The following is a 26,140-nucleotide window of genomic DNA, read 5'->3' on the forward strand; positions in this document are numbered from 1 at the left end:
AACAACACAGTAGCTGAGTTTCTGTTTTCAGATGTTTATAGCAAGCTCCTAAAATCTCTACTTTTGTTTTTAGTAGAATTCCCCTGAAAAGTAAGTCTGGATTTCTGTCTCTGGTGAGCAGGCTCTGACAGGCTAATAAGGAAGACTGATGGTGGCAATAAAAAGGGTCTTGGGTGCATTCTTCAGATTTCACTGGATGTAAAATGATGGCCCTGCTACGGAATGGCCACAGAGGGACTTGAAGTGAAATCTTGTCTGGAGAGTTTGAAGAGAGTATTGTACTGAAGTGACCTCTCCATCAGCTCTGGCTCTTGGCATTATTCATGGCTATCGCATCTGAAGAGAGTGCTGAATTAACAGCATTTGAGGCAACCTTTTTAGCTTGGAGAATAGAGATGTATGTTTTTGACTTTGTTGATTTACTCCCTTGAAATTTGCATGAAGTGATCAGCAAAATCTGAAAAGAAATTTCATCCACTGAAGGAAGTGGGTGCATCTGAGGGCTTGAATAACTTCTTGGTGGTGTGTTTGGTTCTGGAGCTGATGACTAGCACTGTGAAAGTAAACTGGAAATGACATAAAACTTCCTGAAGAGCTTATGTCACTTGCATACATGTTGACATATATCCTCGGCTTTAAATCCTTGTTTTGATGGAATTAATATGCTGAAATGTGTAGGTATGTGTGCAGGTAGTATGTGAGATCTCGCCTGTCACATTAAGCCAATCCCTGAATTTAGCTGCTTTTAAAAATGGCAGGCTTTGAAGGATATATAATGCTCTATACTCATTTAGCAAATATGCAATGGCAAGAGGGAATGATTTTTATAACCTCGTGAACAGTAGAAATAAACCAAGCTTGAAAGAGATCTGGAAAAAAAAATATTCAGATAGGATGTATACCCTTCAGCATGCAAGAAGCTGCCCTTGTTAGAAACTAACTTTGCATGCATAATTAATTTGAGCAGCACATTCAGTTTCTTACAACTGGAAGAGAAATTGAATTCAGGTGTTTGGTGAACATATGGGGGATTTACTGTGAATTTATGACCTGTGGTTTGAGTGTAAAACCCCAAGATACTACCTGATAAAACTTAATGAAGCTTGTGCAGAGAAGCTATTTTTATTTGTAGTTTTGTAATTGATATATTTTCTTTTCTTTTTTCTTTTTTGTTTTTGTACTTCTCTCCCACCTTTTAGTGCCATATCTCCAGTAAACTCTTTAACACTTAAGAAAAATGAAAGTACTGGTAAACTGTTCTGTCTCTCCTTCTGTGTTACAAGTACAACGCACCATGCTACAGCTGTGATCTTAACAAACTTCATCTCTTCCTCAACTGATTTTCTCTCCTACTGACTGTGCTGAGTCTGTAGTCACGCAAAAGCTCTGTACGACGCTGGCTGTGATTGGTCCTGTTTGTGAATCATGCCCATATGTACTGATATCAGTGAGTTTGTGCATAATCGATTACCCAGCATCTCAGAGAAGGACTTTATGTAGGACACTGGAAGTAAACCACCAACACTAACTTAAGCTTGAGGACTGGTATTTAGATGTCAAAAATAAACTATAGAACAAAATTATAGGAAATTATAGGAAAAGACCAACCTGCTTTGCTGACCTGGTGGCAGGAAGGAGATGGTGCACCCTCTGTCAGTGCTCATCCATTGTTAATCCTGTGGGTGTGCGGGCACTGCCTATGTCAGCAATGGTTAACAAATGTGTTTGAGGTGAACAGATCAGCATGCTGTGCAGTGCAGTATTGTGCCAACAATAAGCGCCTGGTAAAGGCGCTTTCATTTTATTTTGCATCCATGGCTTTTTGCAAAACCAAGACAGTTTCTGCTTATCCGTCCTCAGATCCATCATCTGAAACAGAATTCCATCTGCTTGGAGTAAGCACCATGGTGAGAGGATATTTGAGTGTCGTTCAGCGTAGCAGAAGCTTTTATATTAGATTATCGCCACTCTGCTTCCAGTTGTGCTCAAACCATGAGGAAGGGGCCCATTCTGTAGACTCTCAGCTAATTCTGTGCTTTGGTAAGGATGCACAGCCACAAGAGGAAAGACAGCCTTTATCCTCCATGGGATGAGAATAAACATTTTTTCTACTCCATTCTACCTATAGATACAGATAGATTCCAATTCAGCTCTTGATTTGTAATATGAAGTAATATAAGTAATCTGTCCAAATAGAAAGAAATGTATTTTATACAAATAGGTGACTCTTGTTTACCAGCCTGAAGTAAATAAGGACCCATCCGTGTTTTATAACTGCTATCCAGAGATCTAAGCAGCCCATCAGACCTGAGAGCCCCTGACAGTTCAAATCTCTTAAAAGATTTCAAGGTGTAAAGAACAGTTTGTTTACTAACCTTTTGGTTATTCCAGTCATGTTGCAACTGCCTGATGATTTTGTTAAGACCCTTTTCCATGCTTTTTCAGGCCAATATTTTTTTTTTCCCCAAAGCTTTAGTCATCTCTGTTCAGTAGCATGTTTGTATCTACTATATCACACTGAAAATCTGTCCGTTTTGAAAGCATTACAACTCTGTACATCAGTGCATGACATTACACTGAGACATTGCTTAATGATCTGAGACTCTGGTGGTCATTGCTACGGCTGCTTGTTTCTGGAAATACGTGACAGGCCCTGCCTATCTAAGCCTTGCTTACAGTTGCATTTTTAGCCTGTGCTGGTGGTTGTGTGTTTTAAAATAGTGCTCGCAAAGTAGCCGTTTGTAAAATGTGCCATCTGCAGATGGAAGTCAATGGGATGCTGAGCACAGAGGTGATCCAAGGACATATGGCTGCTTTGCAACCCAAGCTACTTTGACCCTAAAAGTCTTTCCTTGGTTTTTATTTCTTTTAGGAACTTTCAATAATGAGAGCACTTTGAAATAAAAACATAGCTTATTATCTGATGCTAGGAAGTGCTAATTGTCTTTTGTAAGTTCACAGGCATCCTGTTATTAAGTAGGCATGGGGGGGGGGGGGGCTCATAGCTGGAGTACGGTTTTGGCAAACTATTGTTACTGTAGAAAGTTGTAATTCCAGTTTTATTGAAATGTTTAAAATTACCAAAGGTCAGATCTTTAAGAAACTTTGGATAGACTTCAAGTTAACCTTCCTCCTTCCCACTGGCAATCCTGAATTATTTGAGGTAGGTTCACCTTCAGATTTTCAGTTCATTTGAATGAAGAACTCAAAGAAATCAAGGTGCATTAAGTTAAACTTTTGAGAAGTTGCACGATACATCTACAAAAGTCAAAAGACAATAAAAGCACTGGAAAACCTGCATCATAGAAGTGTGTTTGTTGATATGACCCTATCTTTCATGGCCTCTTCATCCAAGAAGTCAAAGTTCATTTTGCCTTAGACTGGCTGAGACTCTACATGTTGGATAAAATTTGTTTAAATCTGACCCAAGAGACGATGCCAAGACTTACCTAAAGAGCTGTAGATAAACGGAACGTCTCCGAATCTAAAAAGGGACAAAGCTAATATATCAGTGTGGGTGTATCAAGTGTCTCTTGAGTGGGAAAGACCTTGGAAGTTTCACTAGGACAGAGAGGACATAGCAAAAAAACTGTTAATGATAAAGTCAATTGGATGAGGAGATACGTGGAAAGAATTAGGAGACAGTATGGCAGACCAGAATGGAGATGTGCAAGCCTTCACTAGTGAGAAGGATAGGACAGGTGAAAAGTTTAACCAGGAGAATGGAGAACGTAGTTGAGAGGAAAGTGGAAATGAAAGGAAGCCAACCTGAGCTAGAGTCTAAGCCCTTAAATAATCTTTCTTTTCTTCTTAAAGTTATCTTAGCCCCTCTCTGCTTTCCTTTTCCCTTTTCCTCTTCTAAATGAAAATGTTTTAAACCTTTCTATATTCTTATAAGACTGCTCATTTGACCTCATTTTCTTTGTCTCAGACTTTTTGAGCATGTAGAAATTTGAGTAGATATTGAAGTGGATTTGTCCTTTAATTTAGCTTTCTTTTCTGTGAAATAGCCTTTTTTTTACTATTCACTTCTTTTGCAATTTTCTAAATTTGGGTCATGTCCCTTGCTTTTGTGATAAAATAGAACTATTATTGAAAGGTTTATCTTCTATTATCAAGTCTTTTAATAACTTTAAATAACTTTGAATTTCTTAAGTCAACTTGGCTTTTTTTCCCATCACTAAACTAAGTTGTTCTTAAGTTCATAATTAATCATAAATCCCAGTATCCTCCCTGTCTGTTAATTGTTCTGTGTCTCTGGCGTGTAGAGGGTGTCAAATTCATGCATTCCCTTAACTGGAAGAGATGTACATTTTAGCTTCATAGCATGAACACTATGCATTCATTTGTTATTCTTGCTTACTCTGTTGTAATTCTTTTCATTAATAACAATCTCAAAATGTGTAGAAGTCCTTAAATCTGTAATAATCCTTCCAATGACCCTTTTAGGAGCTGGTACAATATGTCTGTTCTTCATCATGCACAGGTTCTCATTCACTACTTTTTTTCTGGGTTTTCCTTCCAATTTTTCTTTGCCAGGAAATCACTGCTCAAGTGTCACATTTGCATTGTGTTTCCTTAGAGTTTGAAATAAATGTGATTGAAGAAGACTGATCAGCCTGAAGGTGTCCATGTGCAGCACTTTGCTAGTAATATCACACCAAAGTCCAAGGGCATTTGTCCTTCAAATGTGTTCTTACACCTCAAATACTAATAGTTAATTTTAAATGCAATTTAATTTGCAGATTGTCTGTTTATAATGTATTAGACTACTTGTTTGTTTGATTAACAATACCAGTTTTAAAACCAACAGGCTATTTTAAAATATTTGATATGCCTTACATTAGATTGTGGTGACTGCGTTTTAAAAAGTGCTGTGTATAGCAGTGTATCAGGTAAAAAACAAATGCTTATATAGAAAAGCTGGGTAGAGTTTGACAATAAAAAATGAATTTACACAATGTAAAACTGCAAAAAGAGATAAGCTGTTCCACAAAATTAATATGAATTAAGGAAATAGAATTATCTACTCACCTAAAAGGAGAGGGAAATTTTGAAAGTGTCATAATGTCTTATTTCCATCTGTTCTAAATAAACCTTTCTTTTAGCTGTACTTTTCAAAATGGCAGTCTGCATGTAGAATTGACCTACCCATCCTCTTCTTTGTCTTTTTTTTCATAGGAAAAAACAAAGCAAAACAAAAACAGCAAAAACAAAAAACAAGAAAACCTCTTTTATAAATTCTTTTTGCTAGAACTGTGCTAATTTTTCTGTTTGGCTAACCAAGCAGTGATAAGCTCCTTTTAATGGCACTGAAAAGAGTGGGAGGCAACGTCTCAAACATCTATAGCCTCCAGTCTACTGCACCTACCAATCCTGACAGATGCAGAAAACAGTCACAGATGGACTCCAGAAGTGTCTCTTCTCATATGAGGGAAAACCTGGGATATAAGTTCACTGTGTTTTATTATACCTCGTGTCCATGAACAGGAATCTATGGGATTGTTTTCCACTGCATCCCTGTAGATTTCTCCTTTGAAACAACATAATAGCTGAACATTCCTCATCAGCTCTTTTGAAATAAACAGAAAAATGCAGGGCTTAAAAAGACAATAATAAGAGATTAAAACGTTTCTGCTTAGACTTGATATAATATTATTTGTTTGTCAGACATCCTGTGATTCCCACATTAACATGTTTGAAATATGGTGGGGATTGTAGAGGTCAGGTGGGAGCTGCACAGATGGAAAAATGGCAATGAGATTAATAAATATCCACTTAGCCTCATGAAATAAGCTGTTCCTGTGTGTATTTCACCACAATTTCACATAAACCTGAGCTATGGAGAAATGATTACCTGAAATAGGCATTATGGAAAAATTTATGATTTTGAAGAGCTAAAGATTCTTTTCCATTTTATGTGTACTTTTCCATTAGGGTGACTCTGGGGCTGAGCCCCCCCCAGCACTCCAGCATCTGCATATTGGCAGCCCCAGCTGCTGCTCTGCCACTGAATGTGTTCCTTCACATGGCTTTTCATTGGTCCATTGGCACTCTGATGCTTTCAGGCTGATCTGGTTGAAAGACTTGTTAAAACAGAGCTAAGGGATGACAGGCACTTATCGATCGGAGAGAATAATCAAATTTTGTATAGGTAGGACCTTCAGACATTGTAATGATCTGATGTGAATAAAGATGTGACAGTCCTACCGCTTATTGATAGGGAAGAAGAATCATTCATGTTTATTCAGTAGCAGAGATCATTAGGGCTTTTCTCATAGTGTTCCTCAGTGTTAAGGCTGACAATAACATGTATTCCTCTTCATTTATAGAAGTAACATATGTCAGTAACTTCTGGTGATTTTTAGAAAACTCCTTATTCATCCATTCTTACACTATCTGAAGTTCATTAATCAAACAACATTAATCATTATAAAAGTCTAAATGTCTTTATATTGAGTGCTTGGAAATTATTTTTAAGTCTGTACTTCTGTACTGTAGCAGTGGTGCCTTGCAAAGAAATTGCAGTCACAGATGGCTTCCTAAGTATTGATCATTTCCATCCTCCTTCTTTTAGCAACAGATCAACTCCTAACAATCATGACCGGATACAGCGCCTGAGACAAGAATTTCAGCAAGCAAAACAGGATGAGGACGTGGAAGACAGGAGACGTACTTACAGCTTTGAGCAGCCATGGGTAAGTGTACATACAGTCTGTCCAATCTGGAAGCTTGCACCAATCTCACCAATCTCCACTCTCTCTGCCCTGGTCAGAAGCAAGGCAGGACCAAGCCAGGGTTGTGTGCCTCCAGACCTCCTCTGCTTATTTCTGTTACAGTGATGTCTGTTTCATTTTTAAACTTCTTCAATAATCTGTTCTCTATATGTGTAGCATAATTTGCTCTGTGTTTAGACTCTAGACTCCGAGTTACTACTTGGATTTTTTTTGCCCCGAAGCCAATATCAATTACTTTGAAATTTACCAAGAAATTCAAAATGAAACACACACTAATGACAAATAATTTAAAGAGATCACGTAACCTTGTACATGGTATTTTCTCTGAAGCAACATCTTCATGATTAGTTTTTTCCTCTTTTAAGAGGAAGAAGTATGTATTTTTACAGTGAAAAAGAAGAGACATGCATTATATTTGTTTCATAATAGTGTCCCTTTGCCACTGATATTAGCCAAGATAGTTCTATCTTGAGATATATGTCCTAACTGATCATTTAAATACTGTTCAATCTGATCTAGCAAAGTGATACAATTATGTAAATCCATGTGCTTATCTTGTTTTACATATCTGAAATGAATCACTGATGCCTTTTAATCAACTACATATCCTAAATTAATATTCTTTAAATGTGGGATAAATACTTTATTGTATGCATTTGTTTAAAAAAATTCACAATAAAGACAGTGAGCCATTCTCTCACATTCTCAATGAGAAGAGGTCATATCATAACAGCAGTAGAATTTCCCCCCATCTCCAAAAGGAGTGTAAATGGTGTGTTACAGCTACTTAGTATTACAATGCTCATGATATGGAGGTGGAAACATCCCAAGATCAACGTCTCTGTGTCTAAAGTCACAGAGAAAAACCTAGGTAACATCACAAGTATATCATCTGTTTGCTTTTGTGGTGGATACTGGAGATTAGGATACAGGACCTCTGTTCTGTCTTTGTGTCCTTGTCCCTTTTAAACTCACTAGTTGGAAACTGGTATTTTTAACATACAGCATGAAGAGGAACAAAGGTGAATGTGTCCCTAAATGACCTCTCATGCTGTATAAGGATATAGGCTTCTTGTTTCCCATGTTAGAAAACCTCTAATACTCTCTGAAATAGAATAAATAAAATAAGCATTTTCTTTAAGACCAGATGTTTTTGATTTGATGTTGTGAATATGATGTGATAGCTCATCTCTGTTGTAGCGTGGCAGTTTTTGGAAGAAAGGGGCTGGGTGTAGGAAGTACTCTCCATTTTACATTTCTACTGCAGTTTTGTTTCCAAATGAGAGATTTGAGCTGTATTCTTGGGAAAACTGTCTATGAGAAAAACTTGCACTCTTGGAGACTTGGGAACTTAACTACTGAAGGTCATGGGCCAAATTGTTGTATATCTAAATGCCATAGCAACTTTAGACAGGCAACTTGGCTTTTATTATAGTTTCTTGTAATGAGCGAGTAGGGAATTATTTGGATGACAGGCTGATTACCTTAGGAATGGAATAATTTCCTAAATTGTGGGTCAGAACATTGACCTTTCCTTTTCTCTTATTCAAACAAATGGGATCTCTCTGTTTACTCCCCTTCTACAGATCATGCAAATGAGCTCAAAGTGACTAATTCAGCTTTATGTATTAATATTAATTCTGAACCTCATTGTTGCTCTTCTAGGAGCTGATGTTGTTAAGTACTTAAGTGACCAAATATTTTATTTTAGATACATACTTTAAAAAAAATTGGCCCAGTGTATTTTTGAATTATAATATTTTTCCATCATGTACTCCAGGCTTTCAAGATCATAACGCTTGGAAAGGATAAAGCAGTGATCTCATCCATTTCAACAGTTCACAGTCATTTCAGTATTAAGGAACCATAACCGTCTCTCTTAAGGAGAGTCTATTACTTTAACATATTAGTCTAAGATGACAGACTTTGTTAAGACACTCTCTCAAAACAGATCCAGATGTATTATTAAATGCCAGTGACACAAAACAATGCAAAAGCAGTTTATAATATATATGTAGGAAAATACTTATGCATTTATCAGCCTCCCTTCAGTTTTCTCCATCTGCAAGCTGTTGGTTACAAAGCATAGCAGTGAGACGCACACCTGTACATGGACCATTGTTGAAAAGTATGCTTTCACCCAGGGAGAAGGCTTGTGCAGCCTACACAGACAAAGGGCTTTGCATCCAGAGGTGCCTCTGAGCTGCATGACAGCAGCCAACTCTGACCTGGTTTGGATAGAGAGGAAAAAAAACCCAATCTTTCACCCACTGAGAAGTGTGTGCTAGGAGGTGATAAGTAGTTTGCATTTCTCATTAACAAGATGATGGGAGGATTGAGTATAGGGAACAGAGTGCTGATGTGCTGTGGGACTATTGGTTACTTTAAGGAAGTGTAAATGAACATAAAGTTTGCAGTGTAAGTAATGGGTGCTGACGGAAATCTGGCAGCTTTAAGGATATTCAGAGGAGCTCAATAGCTCAGGAACCTGCTAATATATTATCAAAATGATCCTGTGAATGTCACCAACTCCAATCCATCCCAGGCTATTAATGGCTTATGACACAGCAGCCCGGTTACCTGTGACAAATACATAGAGTCTGGAGGCAGATCTCTGCACCACAAAGCACTACATCACGCTGGCCCTGAGCAGTGCTGCTGGCAGAGACCGGTGTCCAGCCCCAGCTGCTGCTGGCTGTTGCCATCAGGTGAAGGCTGTTTATCTGTAGATGAGCAATGTGGCAGAGCTGGACTTTTGGCCTGCTGTGTTTGCCCTGCCTGTAAACAAAACACTTGACTGCCTACAAGTACTCGTACAGCATCAGGCAACTGAACAGACACAAAAAGTGATAGTGCTGGAATGAGAGGACACGTCTGTTGATGGTGTGGTGTTTCTGCTCAAGGCCATCTGAATGACATGCTGTTAAAGTTTAATAACTGACTAACTGTCGCAGCATTGAAGCATCTCAGGAACTCAGCAGTTCTGCAGTTGAGTCAATGCTCATAGCTTGATGGAAAAGCTTTTTGTTTATTTTAAGAGAACTTTCTCAGGCTTCTCCTTTTTTTTTTTTTTCCCTCTTTCTGCTTTTTTTGCTTGCTTTTTTTTTTTTTGCGTGTGTGTGTGTGTGTATATCAAAAACGGTACAAGAAGACATAGAAGGGCAAGGCTTTATGTCTGATGTTACACAGGGAAAAAAAATGGAAAACAAATTCAAATATGATTAATACATTTTAATCCTGCTGGTGTAAGTTGCAGTCAGGTTGGCAGAAACGTGTACCTGGGCATACAGAACTACACGGAGTCACAGTATGGCTGCTGGTTTTACAGCCCCTGCTGTTGCTATGACAAATTGTTATACCAATGCTGGATTCTTTCTGAGTTGATTTTTCTATTCAGGACCAACACTGAGTCTCTGTGGGGTTTTTTTAGTTTTGGTTTGTGTTGTTTTTGTTTGTTTGCTTGTTTTCCTGGGTCATATTGGGTTTGCCGAGGTTTGTCTTTGCTTGCATCAGTTCTGGAGATAGGGGAGTTTGATTTATGTTATTCCACATGTTTTATTTTTGTCTAGTCATATTTTAATTACAGATCTCCAAAAACATGCCATTGTAGCGCTAAATGTCATGGGAGTGAACGCTCCAATTAAAAAAACATATACCATATTTAATCAGTTGAAAATGCTACAAGTGCTTGCCAGTCCTGCCTGTAGAAATGCACTGATTATGAGAAAAACAAAAAGACTCCAGAGAGACAAAAGTTGGCGTTTTAGTTCTTCATCTTTAACACAAAAATTCAGTGCTAGAAATAGAAAGTGACAACTTCCATTCAGAAATACATTCTTCTCCAGTCATCTCAAATCTATTTGGATGGTAGGAGAAAATTGGTAGCAAGAGAGCAGCTAAACAAACTTCACTTTAAATATTTAGGAGTCAAATAAAAAGATATTTTTGTTCTAAAGATAACAGATAACTGAGTCAAAATAAACATAAAACCTTACTTGTTGGAGTATAGCTTTAATTATGTGCACAAATTTCGGAAAAGTAAATAACTGCATGAATTTTGTAGAGAAACTACGCCAGCAGTCTTAATAAGACCGAAATGTAGGGACTATGCTAGGGAGATCTAGGCACTATGCTTGGTTTTTCAGTTTGCTCATGTATAGAATTTGTGGCTACGACAGATTTAGAGAAAAAAATGCATTCATGTATTTAACGAATCCAAAGCCATAATGTATTCCAAATAATATCAAATTGTTTTAGAAAAACAAAAGCCTGATTTTTATCACAGTAACTTCCATTTATCTTACTTGGAAAAACAAATAACAGACTATATTTAAAATGAGTATTGCAAGGTTTATATCAGGCTGTAAATTCTGAAGAACAATTACTCAACACATTGACAAGAAAGAAAAACAGTATATTATTTCTTTTTACTATCAGTCCATTTCAAGAATTTCTGTCAGGAAATGCTATTAACATATTTGGTGATATCCAGTTGAACATTACCGTGGTCAAAGGCTAAGAGTTAAGTTGCAGTTTCTCCTATTCCAGACTCTTTCAGAAAGGAAACCAAACTTACGCAGGGCACCCTCTTTGTAGTTAGTTTCTTCTCAGCTATGTAATTTATACCCATGCTTTGTCAAAGCTGGGAGGATTTCATGAAATACCACGTATCTTCTGCCCAGCTTTATATTTTGGCTCTAAAATTTTGTTGTCTATTTTAAATGACTTTTTCCCCACTAGTTTCAATCTATTATTTTATCTGAAAAATAAAAATGAGGATAGAAAATGTGAAAAAAAAAAAAAAAGAAATAATTTCATTTTGTAAACAAACATATTTTATAGCTCGCAGGCATGCAGTGCATGTAAATAACCCAGGCAGAATGTCAAGGCTGTCTGAGTGGTTTGTTTCTACCATACTGAAGATTTTCTTTCTGCTGCTCCTCTTGTACAGAATGGACATCTTAATCCCATACCATGGCATTCAGCTTCCTTCATAGACACCAAAGAAAGATGCACAAAGGGATGGGATTTTCTTATTGTGTGGTGCTTGAATTAATACACACCTGTTGGCCATTTTTAAAAGAAATACTGCTGTACATTCTGTTCACCACAGCAACATAAACAAAAAGATGGAAATAAAAACAGTTTTCCAGGACAGCCATCATAACCATGGAATGTTTTTCATCGTTCTAAATCTTGATATACAATTGCTGGATTGTCTATCATCTGTGTCAAGCACACATATATAAAGCAGGCGTGATCATTTCATCTTATCTACTAGCACTGAACTTTTAGAACCTGAGGCATTTGGGGGGTCTCCTGTTTACAGACTTTCCAGGTGAATTTTAAATTCCTTAGTTAAAAACAGCTTCATCTGGAAAAAAAAAAATAGCAAATGTATTTCAATATTAGATAGTGACTTATTTATTTACTTACAACTATTTACAAAAACTAGGAAAATGTGAAAGGTCTTATTCATCTCTGTATTAACTACATTTTTATCAACATAAATAAATTCTATGAGTTTGAGTGAGCATTTCTCCCACTTTCACTCTAGGACTGCAGTTTGTGAAATAGAAGCCATCTAAACTGGTGCATCTTGTGCCACCTGGATGAGTGGGTCTTCCCTAAAATGTAGTGCCGTGGATTGGCCCTATGGTCTCCTTTCTGTAACTCTGGTCCCGGGGGCAGGCACATGTCTACGGGCAGAAATGCTGCCCTGTGGGTGAAGAAACTGTGTGGGCAGCCTCATGTTTAGCTAGAAAAGGGAGGAGTGACCTTTAGTCCTCAAAAATGCTGTCCTTTACTGCTGAGAGCAGTAACATGACCCATGGGTACATTCTGTTCGAAGTGCAAAAAGTGTTATTTGGATAAAAAGAGAAATCTGTAGAAACGTCTAATTTCACAATCCTCATTCTAAATTCCTGTCTATTTGAGAAGAGAGCTGTCTAATTTCATGTATCTCAAAACACAGTTTTACAAGCCAAGCACTGTTTAACAATGCTGAATGCAATAACTATCATTGCCACTTAAATGTATTGTGGAAGACTTGAACATACATTTATTTGTATAATGCAGCCTTGGTTGTTATTGTGGCCTTGACCGCATCCTGATTTAAAAGGTCAATGCTTGTCGTACATCTCATTGCAAACAAGGCCTGAGTTCTTATCAATCTGTTCTGTGAAGACAGAGCTGCTGCCAAGTTTGTTGGATGATTTCAGGTTGTTATAATTGTACTCAGCCTTGTGTTACCCAGTTCATGTCGCTGCTAACAGTATTGTGTTGTCTTCCTTATACATGTATTTTGTTGCTATTGAAAGATATGTAAATAGCTCATCTTATTTTTAATTACCTTATATTTTGCTGACATAAATGAGGCATGCATGTTAGTTTCTATACTGCAACACTGGACACTGTTTATGTATATATTTTAAAAACATACTAATTAGATTTTAAGACTACATAAGTACTTTCAGTTCACATGCTTTAATTGAAAGCATATTGAAAGATAAATCACTGCACAAGGAGCTGCATTTTTCTAAATAAGTTAAGGGTCCAAAAAGAGTTTTTTTAAGTCTTTATATCATCTTAACCATAATTAAGGGCATTCACTATGGTATCACTGAGGTTTTTAATGAAAAGATTTTAAGGAAATCTCTTTTCATTAATAAGATGATTGAATGTACCTGTCTATGTATATATATGCTATGTTATGGAACATGAGATTATGTACAGAAGGAGTGTTTTTATGCAGCATACTGCAGCTGTTGACAACGTCTAGACAGGACTCTCAATAAGTATCCTACTCTTCATGTTAAGTATTGCAAAGCCACTTTAAAAGGACACACAGGTACTTGTTCCTTCAGAAAAGCAGGTAATTGATTTTAAACTCTTGCATTTAGACCCGTCAAGTCATAAAATTTGTCCATTAGGTGACATTATTTGTCAGCATCTGAGAGTAAACACTTGACTCCTCAGAGCCAATAAATCCAGGCAGGTGCTACAGAGTTAGGCAGGTGGCAGCTCCTGCTTCTGTTGAACCATCGGTTCCTGCGTGCATTAAAGCAAAATCTCCCTGAAGCTAAGTTTGGATCTTGGTCCATTCACAGTCTAATAGGTCTTTCAAAGCCTTTGTTACCTTAGCAGAAACTTTTCTGGCAACCTTAGCTCTTAGCACATGCATGCACACATATGTATATGTGTACCTGCATTCATACTTTCCGGACTACACATCCTAGTGTCTTGTTGACACTTGCTGAATCAAGTAGCAGTTCAATTCTAGCTCCACTTGTTTGATAATTTAACCATTCCCTGTATTGTAAAATTATTTTTTTCTATATTTACAGTAAACTGAAACAAGTGAAAATGTTTTCAGATAACAAAGCAATTCCAATTTCATCTTGCTTGTGGTAACCATTTTGTCACAGCTGAGACAGCTGTAACTTTCCAGCTGTATGCAGTCTTCCAACATTGTTAAAGTGGGAACCGTACAATGATAAGATTGGCTCTAAAATCTTAGTTTAAATGCTTCTATTCCTTATGGAAGAGTTGAGATGGGAACTACTAAGTTTCCCTGTGGTTCTCTGGAAGCTGGTTATAACCACACTGTAAAGAATTCAGAGATAAATCTGGTAATTTTCAGGTAATCACTTGCTTCCATAAGCTGAGCCCTTCAATAAAATACCAAATGTCGGAAGACTCTCAATAAAGTCAAAAAGTTAGAAATGTTGACATATGCAATAACTGAAACGTTGCTCCATATGGGTTTCCCTTATTTAATATAGTAGGAAACCTCCATGGGAGTTGTTGGTTTGAACATACATATGTACAGCGTATTCATCTCAGAAAATTTCCCACAGGGCTGACACAATTCTGTTTTCTGAACTTGTTGCCTCATCATACCATTCCTAAAGCATTTTTCATTAGAAGTACTGCTTTGCTGAGGCTTTTCCTGAGTAAATCTATTCTGAAGTATGCATCAGTGGTGTATCAACGATCCTCCAAAGTAAGTTACTCATAGTTGTGTGCTTTCACATTCTGATACACAATAATCTTCATCTAATGGGAAAAGCAGTTGTTCCCTAAATTGTACTTCTGCGCTGTGGCTGATGCCCTGCCTGAAGTGTACTGTTATTGAAGATGAAATTTCTAAAAGTTGCACACTTGTATCAGATTTGTTGTGTTTCTGGCTACCTGAAAGTACTTGACTCTATAGTAAGACAAAGGAGAAGTTTATGTCACAAAAAACAACTTTCTGGTTTCTAAAACTTGTCTCCAGCATAAGGAGAATTTGAAAAGCCTTTTATCTTTCAGATATTTGTCAGCCATTCTGATATCTTTCTGCTGTTGAAATTATAATAGCAAAAAATGAAAAATAGAACCAACTCAAAACAAAAGAGATGTTCATTGTGAAGGAATGTGCAGACTGGAAAGCAAGAAAGTGCTTTAATGAAAGCAGGTCTGAGACAAGTGGTTGTGCTCCCTGACCAGCAATTAGACAAACACTTTCACTTTTGTGGCACCCTGCTTTGCAACTTGAAATCACAAAATATGAATAACATAGTAAAAGAAAATGAAAAGTGAAATCTTTACAAGGGTAAATTTTCTCATAGCCTCAAGTTTAAATTCAGCCATTCTCCCAGGTCTTCTCCAGTAATGCTGTGTATTCCCAGAAAGGCCATCCGTTTTCATGTGTTCTTGGCATTGGCCCCAAACTTTCAAACTGTCCCTGTATTAAGATGTTATCTAAATCCTTCTTTGAGGCACAGGATTCCCCATGTTCCACAAGGGACTTGCTAAATCTGTTTTTTTGATACTATCAAACTAGAAAATGTTTCCCTATCTCCAAAGAACAAGTGGTGTGCATCTGGGCCCATAGCAAAATAAGATGGCACTGCTAATGGGGAGTACATGAGAATTGAGAACGTTGCTTCCTCCTCCTCCTTCAGATCCTCAGTAGAGTATGAAACTTACCATTAGCATGGCTAGGTTACCTCCTGACTTCACTTAAATTTCAGTGTTTCTACAAAAGCACAACCCATTTTGGACAAGTATTTTTCTCATGTATCCCATAAATGTTAAGTCAGGAGCAGAGGCTGTAGCACACGACTCAGTATAATGTATCTGAGTTTAATGCAATTCTTAGGAAGGAGCACCTTGATCCGCACGTTATTCCAAATATGACTGTATATACAATAGCAATGTAAATGATAGCTCTTTTGTGGGTATTTTTCTGCTTTGCTTAAGACATTTTTGTTTTCATTTTGTAGCCAAACTCCAAGACATACTCGCAGAGTGGCAGACACTCAGTATCGGTAGAGGTTCAAATGCAACGGCAACGACAAGAAGAAAGAGAGAGTTTCCAGCAAGCTCAGCGCCAGTACAGCTCATTACCCAGGTATGGCAACTGGCTGAAGCTGCTCTGTGTATGAGCCTGGAGCTCATTTTGTTTGTGGAAAGAAACTGTTGTGCTTAGTGCAGACACTTTTGTTCAGCTTCAATATAAGGTGGAATGTATTCAGTGTGGAAGAGTGAAGTGAGAAAAATGTGGTAACTGTTTGTTTCAGTAGAATCACTTCAGAGATGATTTCAGTGAGATTTGATGACAGAGCACCCAGCAGAATTAAGAAAGTTTCATACAGTTCCATTTTCTACAGTTACAGAAGTCTTCTGAGCCTGTCATGCGTTGTCCCCTTTTGACAGTTCAGACAGTTTTTCCTGTTGCATAATGCCTTACTGGGTAGAAATTCTGTCATTGTGATGCTGACGGATAGCAAAAATTAAAAGAAAAACAACGAATCAAGACCGTGAAAAACAAAATATGGAACTGAGGAAACTCTATCCAAAAATATCAGTGGCCTCCAAGTTTCCAGCATATATATTTTCTTCTAAGTTACTGGGTCACTGGCGATGGAATGCTGAAAAGCAATACACTTTCGTCTAACAAATCTGTGTTTAAAAAAACCCTAGGTTTTTAAAATGAGCTAGCTGGGTACAATGTCTTTTACTTGTTATTTAGCTATAAGAATTATTAAAAGTTTACCCAATTTGTATTCTAAATTAAATAACTATCATCGTTTAGCATTATGCAAATAATCTTTTCATTTTCAAATATTAATGGTGATGGCTGAATGGAGAATTCTTTACTCTAGAGTTTGGTTGTCAAATTGCATTGATTTAACATGTTTTAGCAAGTATATCATAGCTATATTTTGTTGAAACAAATAGAAGCTTCATAATCTAAGTTATCATGAACTTTTCTCTTACTGCCTTCTTTGAAAATAAAGAAGATCTCTCTGATTTTAATGTGCTATAACACCATTTTCCTCTTATTTTTTGTAAGAAAGTGGGAAAACAAAGTAGTTATTGTGTTTTCTTAAAAAAAAAATATTGGTTTGTTATTTTGATAATTTTTGTTATTTCTTTTCCTTCCTATCTTTATCTTATTTCTGAAGTGACTACATGTATAAAAGCCATGATCTTTAACCTGAGAAATTCTCTGTGTTACTGGTTCCAGCAATAGATTGAGTGGGAAAATATAAGTGCTAGTGTTGTTTTTAAGCTGGGGGTATTGTCAGTTTGGAAGCTGATTCTTTAAACTTGCTTCCCCTGTTCTGCTCAGTCACTGGTAGCATTTAAAAACTAGAACTGAGTTACAATGCTCTCCTAGTGGTAGGAATTCATAGTTGTAAGGAGAACATTAATCTACAGGAAATTTGGAAAATTATTCTTTGGGCTATAGAAATGTTTGTTTTGAAACCAGTGAGAACTTCACTACATTTTTCAACATGAGAAATGACCAGCAAGCTTGTAAGAATGCATGTTACTAAGAAATTAATGTCTGAAATGTTTAATTTAATTTAATTTAATGATTGCACTTGAGCACTGTGGATTTCTGAGCTGTGCTTAGAGCAGACAGAATTTTAGGATCTCAGGCTAAAGTTGAGTGCTATGAATACCACACTTCTCCTATAACAAGCTGAGACACTTAGCTTTACAAACTGTAACTCAATGAGCAATCTGTAAAGAAATCTTACTCTGAAACTTAGGTCCCAGGGTTAATGTTGCAACTATGGCCTCGTAATATTTAACGTTTGTGTACTGGCTTCATTCTGGAGCTTTGTTGCTTTTCATCTTGTAGAGTCTCTAGGAGCCTCTTTTTTTTTTACTTTGTACATTTATTTCATCAGTGCTGAAGGCACTTTAGTCAATTTTAAAGAATCTTCCCAGAAAGACAATGAAAGTGGGCCAACTAATTTTGAACAAGTACCAGAAAACAGTCAGTAAATTAAATCAGTTCAACTAGTCATCCTCTTGTCCCATGTGAAACTGTGAAAGCAATGTTTAACTCCAAGTTAATTTTGTAGTACTTAAAATTTATCTTGCTCTAGATCAGAAACCTGACAGTTTCGTAGCCTACAGAGGTTCATTCAATTTGCTCTTGTTCCAGAGAGTGATAAAACATGGCTCAAAAACATTGTTTCTTTGGCAGAATATTTGAATACCAAGAACAGCTATAAAAATTTGCATAAGAATTTACATTACGTTATAATTTTTGCTGTAATAACTTGCATTCATCCTGAATAACAGTTTTCATCTCAGGGTCTCAAAATACATTACAAAAAAAAAAAAGGTGGATATGGTCATTTTCAAGTTATATGCATGGAAGGAAGACTGCAGTAGTACCCACAAACACTGTTACTTCTACAAATGGTAGTGAAATTCTACAGGTCTCACGTCTTTACACTGCGTATTCATTGCATGAGACCCCATTGAATCATGTGTGTTGACGTGAAAAAACATGCCATATTTACACTACTGAATGATTTTCTTGTTGGTTAATATTGCAATCTATTTTATTGTACTGCCTCATTCTCATACAGTAAGGTTAATCTCAGAGTGGGTATCTGTTCTGCTGCAGCACCCAATTGCTTTACTTTATCATCACCAATCCTATTTTAAATTCATAAAAGCATCTAGCAGCTTGATGGTAAATTAAAGCTATTTCAAAACCATAATCTGTCTTCAAAATAATGCAGCGATTTATTGTGAAAAAAGATAAAAAAAATTGTAATTCCTATATGCTTTTGATTCATTTATCTGTGCAATGGAGCCAAAAAAAGAAAAAAAAAAAGAGCGAGAAAGCTTATATCTGCCTTTACTTTTATGGAAGCTATAGCAAACTGGGAAACAGTTGTGATAGCATAAAATTCCTTCATTCTGGAACGGGAAGAAACTCTTATCTCCATATCTACCTATAAATAATGTGCTTTATCTTCTGACTTGTACAGTGCTAGAGCAAATGTTTTAAAGGTCTGCCTCTCGCATCCTCAATCAAGTATGAGTCTAGATTCAAATCTTTCACAAGTGACTACAAATGCTGGATTTTATCCGGTTTCTTAGAAAGCACAGCATTGTATGCGGTCTTTCCTCGTCTGCAACTAAATTGTTGCAAGTTTTTCTCAGGCAGGTGATGACTGCTGTAGTGCTGTATCAGTACTCACAACCTATTCCTACTAGAGAGGCCCAGAAACGTAGCTTAACACTACAGGCAAAGTTCTCTCAGCAAAAGAGACAAGATACCTCTTTGGGGCAGAAGAGAACGTTCCTTCTCAAGCATATGATAGTTGGGGAAGCCTGCTAGCATTTCAGAAGCACACTTCTTTCCCAGGATCGTTCTCAGTAAATGGAAAACCAGAATATTTGTCTTTAAAGCTTCTTCCTTCTTCTTCTTTCAGGCAAAGCAGAAAAAATGCCAGTTCTGTTTCTCAGGACTCCTGGGAGCAGAGCTATTCCCCAGGTGAAGGGTTCCAGACTGCAAAGGATAATCCCAGATATTCCAGCTACCAGGGATCAAGAAACGGCTACATGGGGGGACATGGCTTCAATGCCAGGGTGATGCTAGAAACACAAGAACTGCTCCGTCAAGAGCAGAGACGGAAAGAACAACAACTGAAAAAAAAAACTTCTTCTGAAGGGCCTAGCAATTATGACTCATATAAGAAAATTCAGGACCCTAATTATACCCCACCTAAAGGTCCCTTCAGGCAAGATGTGCCACCTTCACCATCTCAGGTAGCCAGGCTGAACAGATTACAAACGCCAGAAAAGGGAAGACCGTTTTATTCTTGAGGTGAAGAAAATGAAGATCAACTCATCATGCAATAAGGAACATTTTCATATAAAGACTTATATTTTGAAAACTTTTTAAACTGATGGTACTAAGGAATATATCTATTGTCTGTTTCAGTGCCTTTAACAATACGGGCAAAGAGTTGGTGGGCCTTATGTCTTTGCTGTTCTGTCTCAAGTGTTAACTTCATGGAAGGATTTTCCACCATTTGACAATCATAGCAGAAGTGAGCAACACCACCCCTGCTTACCAAGTCCCGTAGCCCAGTCCAGAGGTTGTCGATGGCTTTTTACTAGGATTTGTTGTAATGTGTTTTACTTTGCAGTGACTTATTTACACCAACATGCAGCTTTGTGGCATAAAATTAATGAATTTGAGGTTGAAGAAAGCATTGACATATCCTTTTTTCATTTCTCTTGGGTCAGAAGAGGAGGTTACAAATCACTCTTGAGTGGACAAGGCTCAGCTCTACTCTGTATCACAGTCTTGAGATGTTTTATGGTGGAGTCATTACCAGTCTTTGTTGATCAATATTTAAGTGTCTATAAGCTGAAAAACTACCCCTCTCCTATAATGCACATATGCACTCTTTTGTCTCTCTCCCCACTCTGAGCTTATTAAAAAAGACCTGCCCTGACTCATGAGGAAAACAACATTACTCTCAGTTATCCTGAGGATCCTGTTCCAATTGCCTTGTAATCTTAATCATGGTCCACTGCAAATGAAATAACTTAAGAGATTATTTACTCAGTCACAGCCAAACCCTTGAGAAGTCTATATCATTATTTCATTAAATATGGGGAATTAAGAACAAACAAACAATTGGGTTCTGCTTTGCTTTACTTCCAGAGGAAGCTGGTCATAAGACGACTATGTCTTGAAAGACAACTAGGGAGGGAGTCATCATGTGGTTATCTGATATGCAGTTGTCTTTGTCTTAGGGCATAATATTAAGAAAGAAAAAAATCAATGCTTCTCTTTAGATCAAAAAAAAACCCCAAAAACTGAAAAGAAAACAGTTTCTTCTTTTTACAATTTGTGAAGCTTTGTGGACAACTGCCTTGTGCTTCCGTATACTGTACTACTGCATTGTGATGTTACATTAAAAATAAACCTGTAAGTGTATGAGTGAGACATAAGTGGAGACAAACTGTTACACATCATCCTGAAAACATGTCAGTATCCAAAAATAAGTATAATGAAAAAGATTGCTCTAACAGGGAGTAATATTTGAATGTGCATATGGGATATGAGAATTTCTTTTGCAGCAGTTGTTTTTATGTTTGTTGGTCTGAACGTCATGTATTGTAAAAATATAGCTGGGTTGCTGAAGTGCCTGCAAATCCTGATGTGAGAAGGCTTGAGAATGGATCTCAGCATATTGTGTACAAAAAGGAAAGAATGAAAACAAGAAAGAAAAATCATGTATTGCGTGATTTTAAAAATGCCTATTTTTTTTACTGGCACATTTTATTTTTGCGCCAACTCATTTCTAGAATATATGTGAAATATCAGCACACATATCTGTGTCTTTTATGCCTGTTTGTTAATGGTTTTCGTTGTTAATAATGTACTCCATGTTTAAAAGTTGTTACTAATGTAAGCACAGTGACATTGGATGACAATAGCTCTTTTACGCAGAATTTCCAGAACTGTGTAAAACAGCTTTCCATGTACATATGAAATTTAGAATAAAAGGCTGTTTCCATTCTTGTCTTGGTATTGACTGTAGACCCTTATGAGAACTGCTGCAAACACTGAGTTTCAGAAACATTTAACAGATGTTATTTTATCCTATTCCTAATGGTTTGCGTGTGTGTTTGTGTGAGCACTTATAAACACAGGCCAAAAAAAAAAAAAAAAAAAAAAGATTTACAGCCCAGCTGAACACCTGAAAACCATCTTCAATGGAAAAAAATGCTCAGTTTGGCCTCTCATGTTATTTCAGGCCATACCTGCGATGCTTGAAAGGTGCTTTTGTAAGACTGGCCTCTGTGGTGGAAGTCTTCCTGGGCCATTGTGTGGAGTGCTCTCCCTGAGGAGTGTGTGTCAGGGTACAGGCACCCACTGGGCTCTGGCGAAACCAAGGCCCATATCAGAAAGACCTCATGGCACTCAGTGTGTATTTTGGGCTGTAGTGTGAGTCTTGAACAGGAATGTTGGCACAGTGAAAAATGGGAGAAGGCAGATTTACGAAAAAAGCAGTATTTACAGTGCTGGTGATACTTAGTTCCCCCATTAGTACTGAAGCTGTGTCTTCTTCCCTCTTCCTCTCCTTTCTGCTTTTGCTGGATACTGCAGGAATGTCAATCATAATTCTGTATATGCATGAAATCAGGCTGTTGCCATGGCAATAATAGTGTCAAATTATTCACTGTGACTTTAGTGTGGGATCTCAAGGGGAAGAGGAGCAGAAGCTGTAAGGTGGACAGGCAGCTTGTGGTGTCCAAATAAGCCAAAGGCAGGATTTCGTAAAAGACCTAAACCTGCAGTTGTGAGTGAGAAAATAACAGTGTTTGCTGTTTTGCAGGCCTTGCAGTCTCATCTCCTGATTGTGTTCCCAGATTACATAGTTTGATTCTTCTATGGAATTATTTGGACAGGCAAATAATAGCAAACACTGAGAAATGCATCCATAGGAATGGAAAACAGGTTGAAGCTCTTTTCAAAATAAGGTCTTAGATAAACTGTTGTAGGAAAAAGGGCATATGTTTGGAAAAAATTGAAGTACTGCATGTTTTACGCATGAGGATGGCATATGTTAAAGTTTACCCTTGTATGAGACTCATCTTCAAGGTGTTAACAATTTGCCATAATTAGATGTGTTCATGAAAGAAGGCAGATGTTCTCTTTGGGCAATGCCTGCATTATGCTAGCAAAGAATAAGGTCTTTTTCTGGCTTCGTCATCCTGTCTTCTTCCTGACATAGCAGAGACAGGATTTCTAATATTAACTCCCGTAAGTTGCAAAGGATGATAAGGAAGTGGGAGGGAGATGTTTTAATAGAAAGTGACCTTTCGTTCTGCATAGTGAATAGATCTAAAAGTTAATTGAGCTCACTGCATTGCTGTGGTAATTTGTTGTGGACGTATTACCATTATGAGATTAACTCTGACATAAGTGTGTTTAAGAATGATCACAGGACAGACTGTAAGGGAGCTTAGAACATCGAGGAGTGGGTGTAGAGCTTGCACATTTTTCTCTCCTATAACCCATCTGCAAAGCCTGCTGGTATTTTATCAAAATAATTTGTTAATGCTATTGAAATTCCATGGGAAAGTTCAATATTATTCATGTAGAAGTCTGCTGCCTTTCTAAAAAAGCTTTCCCCTCTTGTTACTGGGCCTCCTTGGAAACGAGACTGCAGCCTTAGTGAATTATTGCATAGGCCAGATATTCTAATATATGTCTTGGAGAACTCTGCCATCAAAAACAGCAGAAAATGGCGTAGAGCCCAGCTGAACATGGTCGGAAAGTACAATTGCCATTTATTGCTGGCAAACAGCAGGAAGAACAACAAAACAAAATTTAAACCCATCATGACTGTGAATATATGGCCTGCTTTCCAAAGCTGTGCTGATGTTTTGCTCACATTCAGACTGTTTATGAGTGTCTGTAACATAGCACTTCTCTGTGCTGGGTACGCTGAGAAAGGAAAGGAAGAAACATTGGCCAGACGATAGATGCACCAGATTAGCGGTGTTGGCTAAACACAGGATGTTCTTGAGTAATTCAAACCTTTGAACTTGTGTCACATTGAGACGCAAAGTGGATTTGGCTATTGCATGTCCTGGCTTGCAAGTCTATTTTCAAAATATTTCCTAATTCTATTTGCTGTGCCTGACTGTTTCTACATCTTTCCCTCCTGAGTCTGGTTCATGGGAGTTGTGAGGAATCTGTGAAAAAACCTCGTCTGTTCTTTGTGCCACCCTTTTGCCACTACAGCCCAGCCTTCCAGGCCTGCTGCAAAGGTCAGCCCTGACTTGGCAGAGGAAGAGCAAGGGTCAGAAAACCGGGATGGGGAAGGACTTATTGAAGGTAGGCTGTGTGTGTTGTGTGCATGTACATGCGAGCAAGAGAGAGAGGCACAGATTGCTTTAATTTCCCTTTAATTCATGTCCAGCTTGAACCCTCTTCAAGTATCTTGTAGCATTTCTTCAGAGTTCTTTCCATCTGTACAGTATCCAGCTGATGATTTGATGCACATGCTGATTGTTTCATGCCCTCATGTACATCTTTTCCATATTGTATCGGCATCTCACTCTCTCTTTTACATCTGCTGATTAATTCTGTTTCATTTACTTGTTTCTCCAAACGGCATGGAATTTGTTCAGATCCTAGGCTGCTTCTTGCCAGTGACTGATATTTCTCTCTTAGCACTGCGAACTTATTTTAATATTCTCTGTCCTTGGAAGTAGTGTTATCTTCTGTAATTTACACTTTAATAACATTTTAAAAATTGAGATGGGAAGCTTGAGTCAGGATTACACAGAAGCAGACTAAAGAATATGGCTTTGATTGCTATTCTGCGTGCAGCGTGCACTTCCCAGGTAGTTGTGGGGATGGCATAGAGTGATATGTCAGAGGGAGATGAAGAAAAACATCAAGCCTGTGAGCTTTGGAGAAAAACAAAACAAAACAAAAAACTAGGAAAAGTTTTAGAAATATTTATTCCCACTATGTGCTATCTACTGTGAAAAAATAAATCCTTAGAAGTGTCGCTGTTTGAAAACCTGATGGTTTCACAGCTCAGATGTGACTGGTGTGAAGACAGCTGGCCAGAGGAGGAAGCTGCCTGTGCCCATTCAAAAGATGCTGTGACCCTCTTACCTTACCAGTTAGCTCCTGAAGTTCCATTTTCAGCTGCACATCTTACAGCAACGAAGAACTGGAATGGACTCACATTCATGCTTTGAGCTAAAAACTGCAGTGACATCTGCCACAGAGGGATAATAGCCATGTTGATAATAGCCATGGTAGTCTGATTTTAATCTCCTTGGTTGTTTGTTCAAATCATCTTTGCTTGTTTCTAAAAAATAACGAGAGAAATGAAGGATGAGGAAGAGGATTAAAATGTGAGCAAAAGAGTTCTCTGCTGCCCTTCCACCATCAACTGCCTGCAGTGCAGCCACTGGTGGTTGGTCACCTTCTTTTTCTTTATACCGCAAAGTCATGCAGAAGGAAAAACCTGCTGACAGTAACCTCACCTCAAAACTCGCACCCTTCCTAGCGATACACTCTGTTGTGCTGCTTGTAAGATGCTAGTTAACAGTGCAACAAGCAGAGACTTACCAAACGTCTATTATTTCCTCTCTGTTTCACTGGGATTTGTTTAGATTCTAGTTACCCCCTAAGACTGAGAGCTGTGCTTTGTTTTTATCCTATATAAAACAAAACGTTGTTGGTATTAAGAGCTGGTAAACATTTGTGCTTTTTCCAGCTTGAGAGTAACCTTTTAATGTTATTTTGTATAGATTTCTGTAATAGGCGTTCTAGATGTGTTCCTAGTCCTAGCAATATCTCATTTGAAAGTACAGAGCTTATTGCTGGAACCAGCCATAGCTGGGGACTCACTACCTTTGGCATTTAAAATGAGTTCATCAGTCTCTCCATTTAACTGAAGGGCTTTTTACAGCTTTTGTAGGGGGAGGAGAGAGAGAGCTCTCTTCCCCTAGGAATGGGAAACACATTCCCATGGTCATTGTTTGAAGCTGAAGAATTATCTACAGGAATTTTAAGAGATTTCAAGGAGCTGCAGCCTATTGCCAGGAGCCCAGAACAGTTATCGCCTCAGTGTTCAGCAAGCTGGAGAAGACATTAATTCTCACCGCTTCACCAACGTAATTCTTATTCCCACTTAGATCTTACGAAAGACTGAAACCCTATTCAGGGTATACATCAGATTTTATATCTTCCTTAGGGGCAAGTGCAAAGCTTTGTAATACTTCAGCTGTAGCCAGGTTATTAAAAGCCAGAGGGCTCTTAGGAGCAGGAATGTCTTTGCCTAAAACTTTGTGTCTAATGATGATGTACGTTTTGTTCCATTCTGCCTACCATCTGTTGGTTCCTGTCTATGACACAGCTGTGTCAGTTTTCTCAGTGTATGGTACATTCAGGATCTGCTCTGTAGTCCTATGCAAGTAGCATTTTAACAAATATGTTTGTAAATAAAATTAATTAATACCTGGTCAGCCATTTTGTGCGTACCTATGAGCTGTAAAGGATGGGAAATTTATTGCTAAAGAAACTACTTTGGCATTTGCAAAGGAAA

General features: G+C 37.7%; 1 protein-coding gene across 31 annotated transcripts in view; it reads left to right on the forward strand.

Moving 5' to 3' along the window:
- Positions 1-21,579, forward strand: part of PARD3 (par-3 family cell polarity regulator) — a 434,005-nt gene extending 412,426 nt beyond the window's left edge. For all 31 annotated transcript variants that reach the window (XM_040680350.2, XM_040680546.2, XM_040680478.2 and 28 more), the window contains 3 exons: positions 6,578-6,698; positions 16,007-16,134; positions 19,475-21,579. In XM_040680350.2, the coding sequence (XP_040536284.1) occupies positions 6,578-6,698; positions 16,007-16,134; positions 19,475-19,868 (643 nt within the window). In that variant the 3' untranslated portion in view covers positions 19,869-21,579. The remainder of the gene's footprint in view (positions 1-6,577; positions 6,699-16,006; positions 16,135-19,474) is intronic.
- The last annotated feature ends 4,561 nt before the right edge of the window (positions 21,580-26,140 follow it).

This window comes from Gallus gallus, chromosome 2 (assembly GCF_016699485.2).
Source record: "Gallus gallus isolate bGalGal1 chromosome 2, bGalGal1.mat.broiler.GRCg7b, whole genome shotgun sequence".
NCBI lineage: Eukaryota > Metazoa > Chordata > Aves > Galliformes > Phasianidae > Gallus > Gallus gallus.